The following is a 14,861-nucleotide window of genomic DNA, read 5'->3' as shown; positions in this document are numbered from 1 at the left end:
TATTTATTGCAATAAGAAGTGGAAATACATTGAACATTACAGACATGATCCTTCCCTTATGGTGTACAGAAGGAAAAAAAGTTAACTACCACAATAAATGAAATATTATAAATTCTGACATATGCTAAGCAGAAAAAAAAAAAAAGGCTGAGATGAGGAAGAATGGGGAAATGTGGGGACCATTTGGCATTAGTGGGTAAAGTAGACTTTAAGAAGTAGGTTTCTGGGACACCTGGGTGGCTCAGTGGGTTAAAGCCTCTGCCTTTGGCTCGGGTCATGATCCCAGCTTCCTGGGATCGAGCCCCGCATTGGGCTCTCTGCTCAGCAGGGAGCCTGCTTCCTCCTCTGTCTCTGCCTGCCTCTCTGCCTACTTGTGATCTCTGTCTGTCAAATAAATAAATAAAATCTTAAAAAAAAAAAAAGAAGAAGAAGAAGAAGTAGGCTGCTCTAGAGGGGTACCATTTGGGCCGAGACCTGAGTGATAAGCTAGGATGAGCCTTGCAAATGTGGCAGCGTGTCCAAGGGAGAGAGGACAGCACATGCGGTGGGCCCCCAGCAGGAGAAAATGAGGAAGGAAACCTGGCAATGTGGTAGAGAGTGATGGAGAAGGAGAAGGCTGGCAAAACATGAAGGAAGTTAGAAAAGGTGAGCCAACACGTGGAAGGTCGGAAGGACCACACGAAGTTTAAATTTTCTTCTCTATGCAGTGGGAGACTTTACGGGTTTAGCCAAGATGCTCATTTGGTTTTAGGAAGATCTCGTTTGGGGCCATGTAGATGACGAAGGAGCAAGACTGGAGCCGAAGGTACTATTCAGGTCCTCTAGGCAGCGTGGTACAGCCTGGCTGGAAGGGAGAGCGGCTGTGCAAGTTGCAGGGGTAAATGGAAAAAGTGGTGGCTTTAAGATGCTTCTAGGAGGTGTAACTGCCAGGATGAGTGATGAATCAGATTTGGGAGGTTAGGAAAAGAGAGGAATTAATGATGTTTCCTGGGCTTCGGGCTTGAGAGAGTGAGTAGATAGATGATAGTGCAAGGGGGAGGAACTGGCTTTGGAGGAAGGAAAACATAATTTCTGATTGATCCTCTGAGATGTGGGAAAGTATGAGAAATCCTAATAGAGATATCAAGTTGAGTTGAATATTTATGGATTCAGAGCTCAAGGGAGAAGTAGAGTGTAAGACACAAATTTGGAAGTAATCAGTGTATTTTAGTCCACAAGACTGGATCAGAATTTGTACAGAAAAAAGAGCTAAGGACAAAGACCCATCACTCTGCATTGTTTAAAGGTATGAGAAAAGAGAGGATGCTGGAGAAGAGTACAAAGGAGGAGGCAGAGATGTTAGCGGGAAACTGGATGGAGGCTAGGAGAGGAGAGTGTTTCAAGAAGGGAGTGGACGCTTTGTTGATTGGAAGTGAGAGATCAGTTAGATAAGGACCAATAAATATTCATTGGTTTTGGCAACATGGAGGTCATGGAAAGAACATTTCCATTTGGAGGGATTTTTCCTTCACTAATTGATTAAAATTATTGATATGAGCAATTACGGGACAAAGAAACACATTAAATGATTAATAACATTTCAACATTTCAAAAGCAAGCAGAGATAACTGTACCCTTTAGAGGCATGAAAATTCTGAACCCAGTCTCCCTCCTTGCACATACAGTATGTAATGGAAAGCACAAACCCAACCAAATAAGGTTAGCTGATACAAGTAATTTTGACATTGTTATTCATATTTTTTTCACAATTTGTTGATTTCATTTTACTCATAACTACTAGTGTTTTTAAGATTTGGTCTCAGAATGTCTAGGTGGCTCAGTTGGTTAAGCATCTGACTTCAGCTCAGGTCATGATCTCAGGGTCCTGGGATCAAGCCCCATGTCTGTTTCTCCCTCTCCCTCTGCCCCCCTACCCACTCTTGCCCTCTCTCTCTCTCTCTCTCTCTCTCTCAAATAAATAAAATCTTTAAAAATAAATAAAATAAAATAAGATTTTATTTTGTGGTTGACCGTTTCTCCATAACCTCTGGAGGTGCGGCAGATAGCTCTAGATCCTTAGGACTTGCTACACACAGGGCATTACTTGGCTCAGTGGAGCTCTCAGAGATCTCATTTCTGATTCATTTCCCAGGCAGTATGTGGTAATAATCAATATTATTTGCCTTGTTTCTCTCTTTAGCTTTCTGAATGGGTAGTAGTTTGTTTTGGTTTGTTTGCTTGTTTATTTGTTTTTGTGGGTTTTTCCTGCACATGCTGAAAAGGGATATTTTTACTGTCATTGTTCTCTGCACCTTGTCACTGTCTCTGGACTTGTATTGACACAGATGAATCATCCTCTTCTTTCTTTCTTGTGTGCTTGTGGTCAGTTGTTCCTGGCTTGTGCTCGATTGTTCTCTCATAATTATTTAATTTTTCTTTGAGGCTCAATAAACTATCCACGCCATACCTAAGTGGTAATCAACTGACTGGAAACACTGAGAACGCCTTATCGTAAGCTCTTCCACGGCTTTCGGAAGAAGTGGGAAGAGTTTTATATATATAACTCTTTTCCATGATCTACTCATTTATTTATTCAGTCATTCAACCAATACTGTGTTAAGTATGGCTGCTGTATTTGAGACAATAAGCACTGTAGGAATACTTGAGTAAAAGTATCTCTGAGCCGTTGAATAATTTCCAAACCTTGAAGGGGTCTAGTCTGAAAGCTTAAGTAGCTGAAGTAAATCTCATAATACAGTATATTAAGTAAAATGCCTCTGTTGACACAACCCAAAACTTTTAGACACTCAATATCTCAGGAATACGTGTTTATGTCCTCATTTAAAATTATCATTTATATTTGTTGGCTGTGCTGGGAATAATTTTCTGAAAATGGCTCAAAGAACTTTCTTTTCCCGGTGGGGATGTTCCTCAAAAAGTTAAAAATAGAGCTACCCTATGACCCAGCAATTGCACTACCGGGTATTTACCCCGAAGATACAGATGTAGTGAAAAGAAGGACCACATGCACCCCGGTGTTCCTAGCAGCAATGTCCACAAGAGCCAAACTGTGGAAGGAGCCAAGATGCCCTTCGACAGATGAATGGATAAAGAAGATGTGATTCATATACACAATGGAATATCACTCAGCCATCAGAAGGGATGAATACCCAACATTTGCATCAACATGGGTGGGACTGGAAGAGATTATGCTGAGGGAGATAAGTCAAGTGAGAAAGACAATTATATGGTTTCACTTATTTGTGGAACATAAGGAATAGCATGGAGGACATTAGGAGCTGGAAGGGGGAAATGAAGGGGGGGGCGGAATCGGAGGGAGATCCAAACCATGAGAGACTATGGACTCTGGGAAACAAACTGAGGGTTTTAGAGGGGAAGGTGGTGGGGGATGGCTGAGCCTGGTGATGGGTATTAAGGAGGGCACATATTACATAGAGCACTGGGTGTTACACGCAAACAATGAATCTTGGAAAACTACATCAAAAACTAATGATGTACTGTATGGTGACTAACGTAAGATAATAAAAAATTTTTTTAAAAAGGAATTTTCTTTTCCAATGAAAACAAAGTATAGTGATCCTTTGATTGATAATATGGTAAAGTCGGGATTTCATTTCTTTTCTGTGTGACTTCCCTTTGCTAGAGTGGTACTGTAGTGTGTAAATGGTACCTTTATGCTTTTAAGATGTAGTTTACACTTTGTATCTTTCAGTGCCTCCAGTCATTAGCCCCCATCCAAAGGAATATATCACTGCTGTGGATAAGCCCATCTCCCTACCGTGTGAGGCAGATGGCCTCCCACCCCCTGAAATTACCTGGCATAAAGATGGGCGTGCGGTTGTGGAATCGGTCCGCCAGCGCGTCCTCAGCTCTGGGGCTCTGCAGATAGCGTTCGCTCAGCCTGATGACGCCGGCCAGTACACGTGCATGGCAGCGAACGCAGCAGGATCGAGCAGCACAAGCGCCAAGCTCACTGTCTATGGTAGGTTATTTAACATTAATTATGTCAATCAGCTACATTGCCAAGGCAAAGAGAGAAGACCACTGAGAAGAAATAGGATGAAAGTCAAAGTCATGCAAAACCAGCAATCCAAAGTGGGGTGTGGGGGGGGGTGTAGGTATACTTACCCTTCTAATATAATATGAAGGCTCTGATTATTGGTGTGGGTAAAAGAAAGGCTGTGATCAAGGGCGTGTGTGAGAAAGAGAGATTTTATTAAGATAGCCAAAATAATTAATGTGTTGCCAATCATCCCCTCATATTGTGGTTATTAGTATTTATACTTTGGCTGTAGATCCCATTTATGGGGTTCGTTTGTGTCTTGTGACTATTCTGCTTATTTCTCAACTTGCAAATGGTCTTCACTCAAAACTAATCTCCATATGAGCTACATTATTTAGTGTTAACCTGAGGAGAGTTGGAAATCTGTTCGATTTATTATTTAAAATAGCAAAATATTTACAAGTATATTTTTATAACAGAAAAAAATCTTTTTTTCTTTGTATTCAGACAACTAACAAAATACCTAAGAATCAGCATTGAAATATTTTCATTGTTTTTTTGTTTTATTTTATTTTATTTTATTTTTGTTCTGTTACGTTACTCACCGTAAAATACATCATTACTTTTTGATGCAGTGTTCCAAGATTCATTGTTTAGGTACAAAGTACAACACCCAGAGCTCACTGTTAATATATATTTTAAAGATTAAAATACCTATTAATATCAGTGTGAGGACACAATAAGTAAATTAAACTCTTTCCAGCTACTGTTTTCAGAGGTAACTCTTGTAAAAATGAGCCTTTGCTTTTTCATTTTTTAAAAATTTGTGAAGGCTCTTTTTTATGCTCCAGGTGTGTTTGAATTTCCTGTGACTTCATAGTTAAAGTGATTATTTCAAGCAGACATAATTTTAATTGAATAAATAAATAATAGCCCAGATTTTAAATCACCATTTATGAGTTTTTAAAATATTTCCTCTGGTTTATACGTGCTTTCAGTTCATATAATTGAATGAATCAATACACGTTAGTTCTTTGGACTCAAATAAATAATACTCCTCTTTTTCAAATTTGTATAAAGTTTACCAAAATTAACCATATACTAAACAACAAAGCAATCATTAGTAACTTAAAAATAAGGCTACAATTCCTTCCCACAATACAATAAAGCTAGAAACATGTAATAAACTTTTAACGCCTAAACCCCAAACCCAGGCAAATTTAAAAATACCATTCTAGTTAACAAGTAGGTCAAAGAATATGTTTTCATTTTCCTACTATTTAGAAAATAATAAAAATAAGGATATTATATATCAAAATGTATGGTGTGTGGGCCAAAGTTAAAATCAAATGTAAAATCATAGCCTTAAAATTTTCATTTTGAAAAAGAAGGAGGGAAATGTACTAATGTTACAATTTCATCACCACTAGTAAAATTGAAATATCAACCCCAAGAATAAAAAAAATGATAAAAATACAATATAAATTAATTAAAAATGGATCAAATATTTAAAACATACCATTCAACAAAATAGATTTGTGTGTTTTTCCTATAATCTGTTTGCATGTATATTTATTCATATGTGGTTTATATATTTATTCATATACTAAAAAAATAATTTTTGCTAAATACAACTTTTGTCCTGTCACTTTTTAGAATGTCATTAAAATTGATCTATTTCTTACTGATATGTTTGAATAATCCCAAAGGTAATAGTTTTTGGAGGGGAGTGTATTTTTCCTTTTTGAACCAACTATTGTTAACACTTTTTAAGCCTTTTCTTTAGAAGTAAATAACTTAATTCCAAGTCCACTAAGGTATTTGTTTGTATATTTATATAGTCTGTTGATCTTTTTATATTGCCTAAATTCCAGTCCAAAAAAATTTGGAGGCATATGAAGTATTTGTATAGAGTTCTGAAATCACTATAAAAATTTCCTCTAAAAGCTGAATTAAATGTCTTGACGTGGTTTTACTTTTATTTGTTGTAACACATGAAATACTACAATAAATATTTTTTTCCATAGCACTTTGTGATATTCAATATGGGGTGAGTGCTTTACAGTGTTTTAAACTGGTGACTTTTATTAGTTTGCTCTCACAGTATGTCTGTGATACAAATCCAATGCTTATACAACTATGAAAGAATTTTTGGATTTTGTTGCTCTAGTTTGTTTAACTTCACTACAGTAAGCATAAGAAACTTCAGTAAGAGAAAGTTAAGAAGGGGGACCTGGGTGGCTCAGTTGGTTAAATGTCTGCCTTTGGCTCAGGTCATGATCCCAGGGTTCTGGGATTGAGCCCCACATCTGGCTTCCTGCTCAGTGGGGAGCCTGCTTCTCCTCCTCCCTCTCCCTGCTGCTCTCCCTGCTTGTCTCTCCGTGTCAAATAAATTTTTAAAATCTCTAAAAAAAAGAGAGAGAGAGAGAAAGAGAGAGAGAGAGAGATGGAAATTTAGGAAGCCAAATAAAATCTAATCTAGTTTTATGTAATTTGCTTAGAAACTAATTATGACTGTATTCAACAAGTTCAAATCCAGTAGAGTTCTTGGTATAGGCATCTTTCATGGTAACAAGCAAACAATAACTTAATACATTTTATTTTACTATTTCCATCAAAATTATCCTCAAAAGAGTCTTTTGTGTGTGAATATTCTGTGTGAATGAGGATATTATTGAACTCAACATCCTGAATGACTATCTTTTTTAAACTCTTCTTAGTTCCTCCCAGAATCCGAAGCACAGAAATACACTACACGGTCAATGAGAATTCACAAGCCATTCTTCCATGCATGGCCGATGGAATCCCCACACCAGCAATTAACTGGAAAAAAGACAACGTTCTTTTAGCTAACTTGTTAGGAAAATATACCATTGAACCCTATGGAGAACTTATTCTGGAAAATGTTGTGGTAAGTTAAATAGATGTGCATTGGTAATTCACCCTTTTACTTTTAGTAACTCAGCCTGGAAATATATTCTTTAATAATGAAAGAAAAACACTCTTACAAATTCAGGCCAAAAAATGAATTTTACACATGTTTCATTTTATGGCCCAGGTCTAAGAATAACATTTTAACAGATAGTAGGAACTCATAAATGGCCTCCTTCTAAAATTATTTTACTTTTGTGGAAATCTGTTTATCAGGAAAAATTCTAAGTTCCTCTGTTATATTCCATGCATGTACCCAAGTATGGGAATGATTAGAAGACAGGAGATATAAGAATGTCTGATGCAGTATTAAGCAGATATGAAAAGCAGTTTTTCTGTTCTTTTCAGAATTTTGAATAACCCTTTCTAATCATTGGCAAGGAAATTAAAGTCTTAGGGATCTATGCAAGCTAAGGTTTTTGAATATTCTTATGTGGTACTGACCCAGTTTACAGAACAGTAGCTGTCAGAAGCATCTCAGTTTTTCAGTGATCGCCCACTTGAAGAAGAATCTACGTATGTATATTACATGACTTTTAAAAAAAATTTACTGTGTGGTTTGAGAGTATCAATACTTGGTACCAAATACGAAACACGATTAAAATGTGAATCACTTTCAGGGCTTTTGTGCATATCTTATTCCTATTCCTTGCCCTTCAAAATACCTAAACTTCATTACAGAATCTTTGTGGAATTAAATTTGAACAGATTAAGGGAATAAAATTGATTATATTCATTTTATAGTGTAATTCTGGCCATTAGCCAGACTCCTGGGATTATCAGGTAAATAACCCTAGTGATTGGCTGTGTCACTAGGGCTCTAACTGAACCACAGGTGCCAGCAAAAATTATAATTATTCAAATCAGTTATAAAATATGCCATTATTTTAGGTACCACTAAGAAAGAAAAAGTACAGTTAAGTAAACTAGAGAAGGTCATCCATTTTTAAGTTGTATCCCAGTTTCAGGGATATGAAAAGTTAAAAATGTGAATTTTAGAACTGATAAAAATAAGGATAAATTCGTTTGCTTAAGTTAGTAAATGTCTTTAGTGGGATTACCCCCAGGCTCAGGAATGTTGGATTTGGGCCTGTTATTACACTTATAGACTAGAAGGAATTAAAGGAGAAAGAAAAGTTTAGACTTTTAATGGGACAATGGCTCAGATATATTAAAAAAACAAAACAAAACAATAAAGTAGTTCATAAATACCAGATTTTTAAGGATTCAAATGATAAGTAGAGATCTACTTGTGAATAGTAGGTACAATCCAGATTTTAAATGCTTCACTTTCATAAAATCCTTGATTGTAAGCTTAAATTATTATAACCTGAGAATCTAAGAATAGCTAAGTGATATGGAAGTGGGGAGACCTTTGCAGAGAATATTTATTCTTGTTTGCCCTTTAAAAAAAGTATGCAGCCAATCAAATTTAGATTGTATCTACTGTTAGTGATTACAATTTTTTTTAAAAGATTTTTTTATTTATTTATTTGTCAGAGAGAGGGAGAGTGAGCAAGCACAGGCAGAGGCAGAGGGAGAAGCAGGCTCCCTGCCCAGCAAGGAGCCCGATGTGGGACTCGATCCCAGGACGCTGGGATCATGACCTGAGCCAAAGGCAGCTGCTTAACCAACTGAGCCACCCAGGTGTCCCAGTGATTACAATTTTTATGCTACATCTCTAAGCAATCAATTCTTTATTGTTTCAATGCAAAAAATATATATATATTTATATATATGATATATATATGTATATATATAGTCTTAAGCTTTTAAAAGAGAAGGAAAAGTCTGCAGTGGAACTTAATGCATTCAGAAGCATTCAATGATTAATTCAACAAATATTTACTAAATACCTTCTGTGTGACCAGAACTGATTTATGCACTAGTAATACATGAGGGAACAAAAGACTCAAATATCCCTGACTTCATGCAGTTTATTTCTAGAGGAGGGAGATAGACAATGAAAAAAAATAATAATGTATAGAATAATAATAAACAATGTATATAATAAGTCAGAAGAAAATAAGTAGTATGAAAAATAAAAGAACACGCCTAATATATTGGAGGAACAGGAGCCTAGTAAAAGCAAAGAAGAAAAAGAACAAAAAAAGAAAGAAAGAAAGGAAAATGGAGACCGGATCATGTAGTGTTTTGTAGATGATAACAATTTTGCCTTTTCCTCTAAATAAAATTAGGATCCAGTGCAGGTTTTGAGCCTGGCATCAATGTTATCTGCCTTAGTTTTCTGCAATACTACATTGACTATTGTAATGAGCAGAGGCAAAGGAGAAGCAGAAAGACCTGTTGGGAAGATGATTTGGAGTCCGAGGAGAGATTATGCTAACAGAGAAGGGGTGGGAAGGGGCTGGATTCTGCATATACTCTGAAGCTAGGGTTTCCTAGCTAGATTGCCAACTACAATGTGAAAAAGAAAAGAGTACAGATGACTCAGATGCCTGAGAATAAAAGGCATTAACAACTGGAAGGACAAAATAGCCATCAACTGAAATGATGAAGGCTACAGATGAAACAGGATGGTGAAAGGGAAATTGGGGGTTCCATTTTGGACATGAGTTTGAGAAGTCTTTTGGGCATACCAGCAGAGAGGTAAAATGGGAAGTTCAGCATAGTTGGAGTTTGGAAGAAAGATCAGGGCTACAAATACTGGTACTTTCAGAGTATATATAATATATATCTATATAGATATCTAGATATCTATATAGATCTATATATCTATATAGATCTATATATCTATAGATCTATATAGATATATAGATCTATATAGATATCTAGATATCGATATCTATATATATAGATATCGATATCTAGATATCTATATAGATCTATATATCTATATAGATCTATATATATAGATATATATTATATATACTCTGAAAGTACCAGTATATCATAATATATATATTATATATATATCTATATATCTAGATATCTATATAGATATCTATATAGATATCTAGATATATAGATATATATTATATATACTCTGAAAGTACCAGTATATCATAATATATATATTATATTATATATATCTATATATCTATATAGATATCTATATATCTATATATCTATATAGATATATATAATATAATATATATTATGATATATAGATATATATATTATAAAATATATTATATATAACATATATAATATATTATATAATATATATTATATATACATATTTTATATAATATATTATATATACATATTTTATATATCTATAATATATATATTATAGATATATAGATATATATAATGTTTAAAGCCGTGAGACTGGATGACATCACTAAGGAACCAAGTGCAGGTAGAGAAGAGGACTGAAAACTGAGCCCTCTTACATGCCAGCATCAAGACGTCAATATTGAAGGGAAGCCAGGAAAAAAAGAAATGGAAATGGAGCAACCAGTGAGGTAGGAAGGAAACTAGGAGAAAGGGGTACATGAAGACATGGTTTCAAAGAGGGTGTCAAATGATGCCATCCCGGTACCTCTAGCAAGATGAGTGCCAAGACTGGCCATTGCATTTAGCAAGTGGAACTTCAGAATTGCAGGTAGTGTTGCCCATACCCTTTCCATCTCCTTTGATAATTTCAGTGGTCTTCGGCGCCACATTACCAAGACAGACGGCTATGCTGTCAAGATGCTACCAACCTTTGAAATTATGTGTTCTTTATTTGTACATTGTAGAGCTGCAGTACATTTGATGTTTAGTAAACTGGAGAGCTTTTGTAAAGTTTTCTGAGATCTTATTACTATAAAATGCTCAAGTTCTGTAGGGTATGGGCCTTTGTTTCAACTCCTATAATTTTAAATTATGTTATGCAAAAGCCAGCCAGGTGGTTCAGACTACAAGATGGAAATTTAAACTGTCTTATTAAATAAGAGTGCTCCTTTGGGAACCAAGCTATGCAATTTTATGTATTTTATGGAATATGATGTAAGATTATGTAATTTTAAACACTATGATTTTTCTTTATTTAAGCCGGAGGATTCTGGCACCTATACCTGTGTTGCTAACAATGCTGCAGGTGAAGACACCCACATGGTCAGCCTGACTGTACACGTTCTCCCCACTTTTACTGAACTTCCTGGAGATGTGTCATTAAATAAAGGAGAACAGCTACGATTAAGCTGTAAAGCCACTGGGATTCCATTGCCCAAGTTAACATGGACCTTCAATAACAATATTATCCCAGGTTGGTAATTTAATTCTTAAGTAAATAAATATACCCATAAAGAACTCTAAATCAATCTCCATGTCCTTTAGCTGTGGGAATTGATTGAAAGTTACATGAAAATATGGGGCACCTGGGTGGCTCGTCAGTTGAGCATCTAACTCTTGGTTTCAGCTCAGGTCATGAGTTCAGGTTGTGGGATCCAGCCCCACCTTCGGGCTCTGTGCTCAGCAGGGCATCTGCTTGAGAGATTCTCTCTCTCTCTCTCTCTCCTCAGCCCCTCCCCCTGTGCTCTCACTCGCTCTCTCTCAAATAAAATAAAATAAAATGTTACATGAAGAGTTGATTGCTTTAAGTTCTGTAAAATACGTACCTTTGCCTGGATTTTACCCTATACCCAGTATATATGTTCTTTTTTTCATTTTTTGAAGGATAATTTAATCACTGGACCATATGTGACAGGATATTAGTAGACATTTTTACCTAAAAATAATCTCCCTTCCCCAGGAGAAGACAATCTTGCATACACAGGTACCTAAACTTATCCTCCCTGATAAATGCATTAAGGTGGCTACTGTTGGAAGTCCTGAAGATTCACCTAATTTTACAGAGGAGAGCTCTGCTTCTCACTGTATGAATTAATATCTATTAGCCTCTCTTATAATGTCAATCAATTATGTGGAAAATTTTTGGTCACTGTGTGCACTACATGTTAAAGTAGTGCCTGGAAGCCAGAAACACTCATCTCTGGGAGGACACATATCTCCTTATTTGTTAGACTTTGTCAGCACAAAGATGTTATCAGTTAATAAGAAGTTGTCATACCCAAAATTGAGTTCTGAAATACTGCACTATTAGCATTTAATAAATGCCTTTTTAGAAGAGAAATAATAAGGTTGAATTCTTTTGTTATAAAGATTTTTGCTAATGATCGAAATTCATCAACTCTCTTCCCTTAATAGTAATAGTATATGTCACTAAGGAAAAAGAGTCTAAAAAATCTAATCAGTACTGTTTTCTGAAAGTGTAATAGTAATTCAGCTATTTACATTTTTGAAGCTTCATTTTCCACTTAATATTCAGCAGTATGAAATCTTTTGAAATAATTTGAATGGGGAAAGCATGCAAGGTAAACACACTAATGTAATTAGAAATTTGCTGGTCTAATCAGAATCTTATTTAGTATAGTTGTTTCAGGACTAACATGTTTACCATATTCTCTATTCCAAATATTATAACTACCTTTATAAATATTTATATCATCACCACTTACGGAGAAGTGTAAATTATTACAAATTTAATCCTGTTGTCATTATTACCCAACTAGCATATGTTTTCATGATTTCCCTTCTGACCTGCCAAGTCTATTGAATTACAACTGAAAAGGTTTTCATGTTTTTGATGTAAAGTGTTTGGGAGGAAAATGGGTGGTGAGATAAATGAAATGGAAAATGTCATAGGTCTGAATGAAAGATTGTTGGAACCCAGAGAAACTAGGAGACAGATTTAGGCAATGCTTTGAGATGAAGGGTGTACTTTAAATCTAAAATAATTTTAAAAGATGTTTATTTTCATTCTCTTTTCCTGTTCCTTCTGCTGTTTTTCATTCTTCAAACAAGTGTCTAGAGACTAGCAAATAGCTCCGGGGAAGAAATTTGTGGAAAAGGCTCTCTTCTCCAATGTCATGATGAGATCTCTAGTTCAATTGCTGACCAACTCATAAATCCAACCTGTAAAATATTGAGCGGTTGTGACGATTTTCTTAGGTTACTGAGAGGCATTTGTGCCATTTCCTGGCTTTTTTCTTTCAGCCCACTTTGACAGTGTGAATGGACACAGTGAACTTGTTATTGAAAGAGTGTCAAAGGAGGATTCAGGTACTTACGTGTGCACCGCAGAGAACAGCGTTGGTTTTGTGAAGGCGATTGGATTTGTTTATGTGAAAGGTAGGTAAACATGCTCTATTTTTAATTTATCGTTTATCTATAATGAATAGTTTGTATTTTGCTTCCTTATTATGTAGTAATCCACTACAAGTTCAGTTTATTAATCCATCTAGTCCTGTTTCACAGATGTGCAAATTCATAAGAAATAAAAAATTATCAACATTCAACTCAAAAGTACATAAGCAAAGAGATCATTTGGTACAAAATGGAATCATCTGCTTAGATTATTGAAACTAACCGAATTATCTGGTGGATTAGTGTGAGCAGTTGATTCTGAAAATTCATGGGGTTCAAAAGTGGCTTCTCCCTTCTTCACTAAATTATCTCTCTAAATAGGCCAACATCACAAAGAAATGATCAGAGCTTCCTTTTACTTACAATTGCTTATTGTATTTCCCAGAACCTCCAGTCTTCAAAGGTGATTACCCTTCTAACTGGATTGAACCACTTGGTGGTAATGCAGTCTTGAATTGTGACGTGAAAGGAGATCCTGCCCCAACCATCCAGTGGAGCAGGAAGGGGGTGGATATTGAAATAAACCACAGAATCCGTCAACTGGTCAATGGATCCCTGGCCATTTATGGCACTGTAGTAAGTCACACTGAAATTGTTGATGAGCACTTTAAGCACCACAGTAATGCCTCTGTATAGGTGCCATAAATGGAAAAATTTCTCTTGTATTCCTAATTAAATCATAAAATCTGAGGGTCGCCTGGGTGGCTCAGTTGGTTAAGTGGCTGCCTTAGGTTCAGGTCATGATCCCAGGGTCCCACATTGGGCTGGCTCCTTGCTCAGCGGGGAGCCTGCTTCTCCCTCAACCTGCTCTGCCTGCTGCTCCCCATGCTTGTGTTCTCTGTTCTCTCTCTCTCTCTCTCATAAATAAAGTCTTTTAAAAAATCATAAAATCTAAATGAATGGGTTTTTTAAATAAAGAACTGAAACAGTGGTTCAAATTGATTATTTTTAGACTTCAAAGAAATACAAGCAACAGAATAATTCTGCTTTGTTCTCAATCATTGATCTATTGTTATTTAGCATCATTAGATAACTTCCTCACATCCGTATTAGAGCAAGGAAATTGAAGAATTACAAACACAATTACAAATAAGTTACATGATAACTTTCATTACTAGGCTGATAACTATTTCTGCCTTTCCGAAAGCTTCAGAAATTCAGAAAATGAGGGTTGCTTTAAATTATTCTAATTTTCGGGTCAAGTGAATGAGATATTTTACCTAAAAATTTCTCAACTGGACTACATATGGGTAATTTTTTATCACATTGTTGAATTAATTGGAATAATAATTAATATACAATATTTAATCATCTAATCCAATGAACCACTCTTAGTCTTTCATTCTCTTGGGTTTTGTTTCAAGATCAGATGTTGTTCCTTGTCCTTTAACTTTTGAGATGATTTCTACCTTTAGCTGCTATAACACTAGTGAGACTTAGATTTCTTTGTTATCATGTTCTTCCTTTTCCTCTACACAAGTATTGCTACTTCTGAAGTCCTTGGTACTTCTACTACCACCAATGTTAATACTAATACTAATTATTTTTACCGTACAATTTCAGATTCTTAAATATTTATGTTCAACTCTGCAACTCTTCCAAGTTCCAGTTTCTTATTGAAAATTTCTTTTTGGATAATACATTGACACCCCCAATTAAATATCTCTCTTCCTCCTCCCATCCTCCTCTATCTACTTCCTGCAATTCACTTCTCCTTTATTGACTTGATGTTTCTATTAACAAATTCTCCTATTCATAAGACTTTTAGCAA

General features: G+C 35.6%; 1 protein-coding gene across 1 annotated transcript in view; it reads left to right on the top strand.

Annotated features, from left to right (window-relative positions):
* Positions 1–14,861, top strand: part of HMCN1 (hemicentin 1) — a 473,045-nt gene that overhangs the window by 407,291 nt on the left and 50,893 nt on the right. The window contains exons 81-85 of the mRNA XM_080824786.1: positions 3,713–3,982; positions 6,724–6,914; positions 10,937–11,150; positions 12,941–13,075; positions 13,476–13,666. Of these exons, the coding sequence (XP_080680912.1) occupies positions 3,713–3,982; positions 6,724–6,914; positions 10,937–11,150; positions 12,941–13,075; positions 13,476–13,666 (1,001 nt within the window). The remainder of the gene's footprint in view (positions 1–3,712; positions 3,983–6,723; positions 6,915–10,936; positions 11,151–12,940; positions 13,076–13,475; positions 13,667–14,861) is intronic.

Source organism: Martes martes (assembly GCF_963455335.1).
Source record: "Martes martes genome assembly, chromosome: 15".
NCBI lineage: Eukaryota > Metazoa > Chordata > Mammalia > Carnivora > Mustelidae > Martes > Martes martes.
The sequence above is the reverse complement of the archived record's forward strand: the minus strand, read 5'-3'. Positions and strand labels throughout refer to the sequence as shown.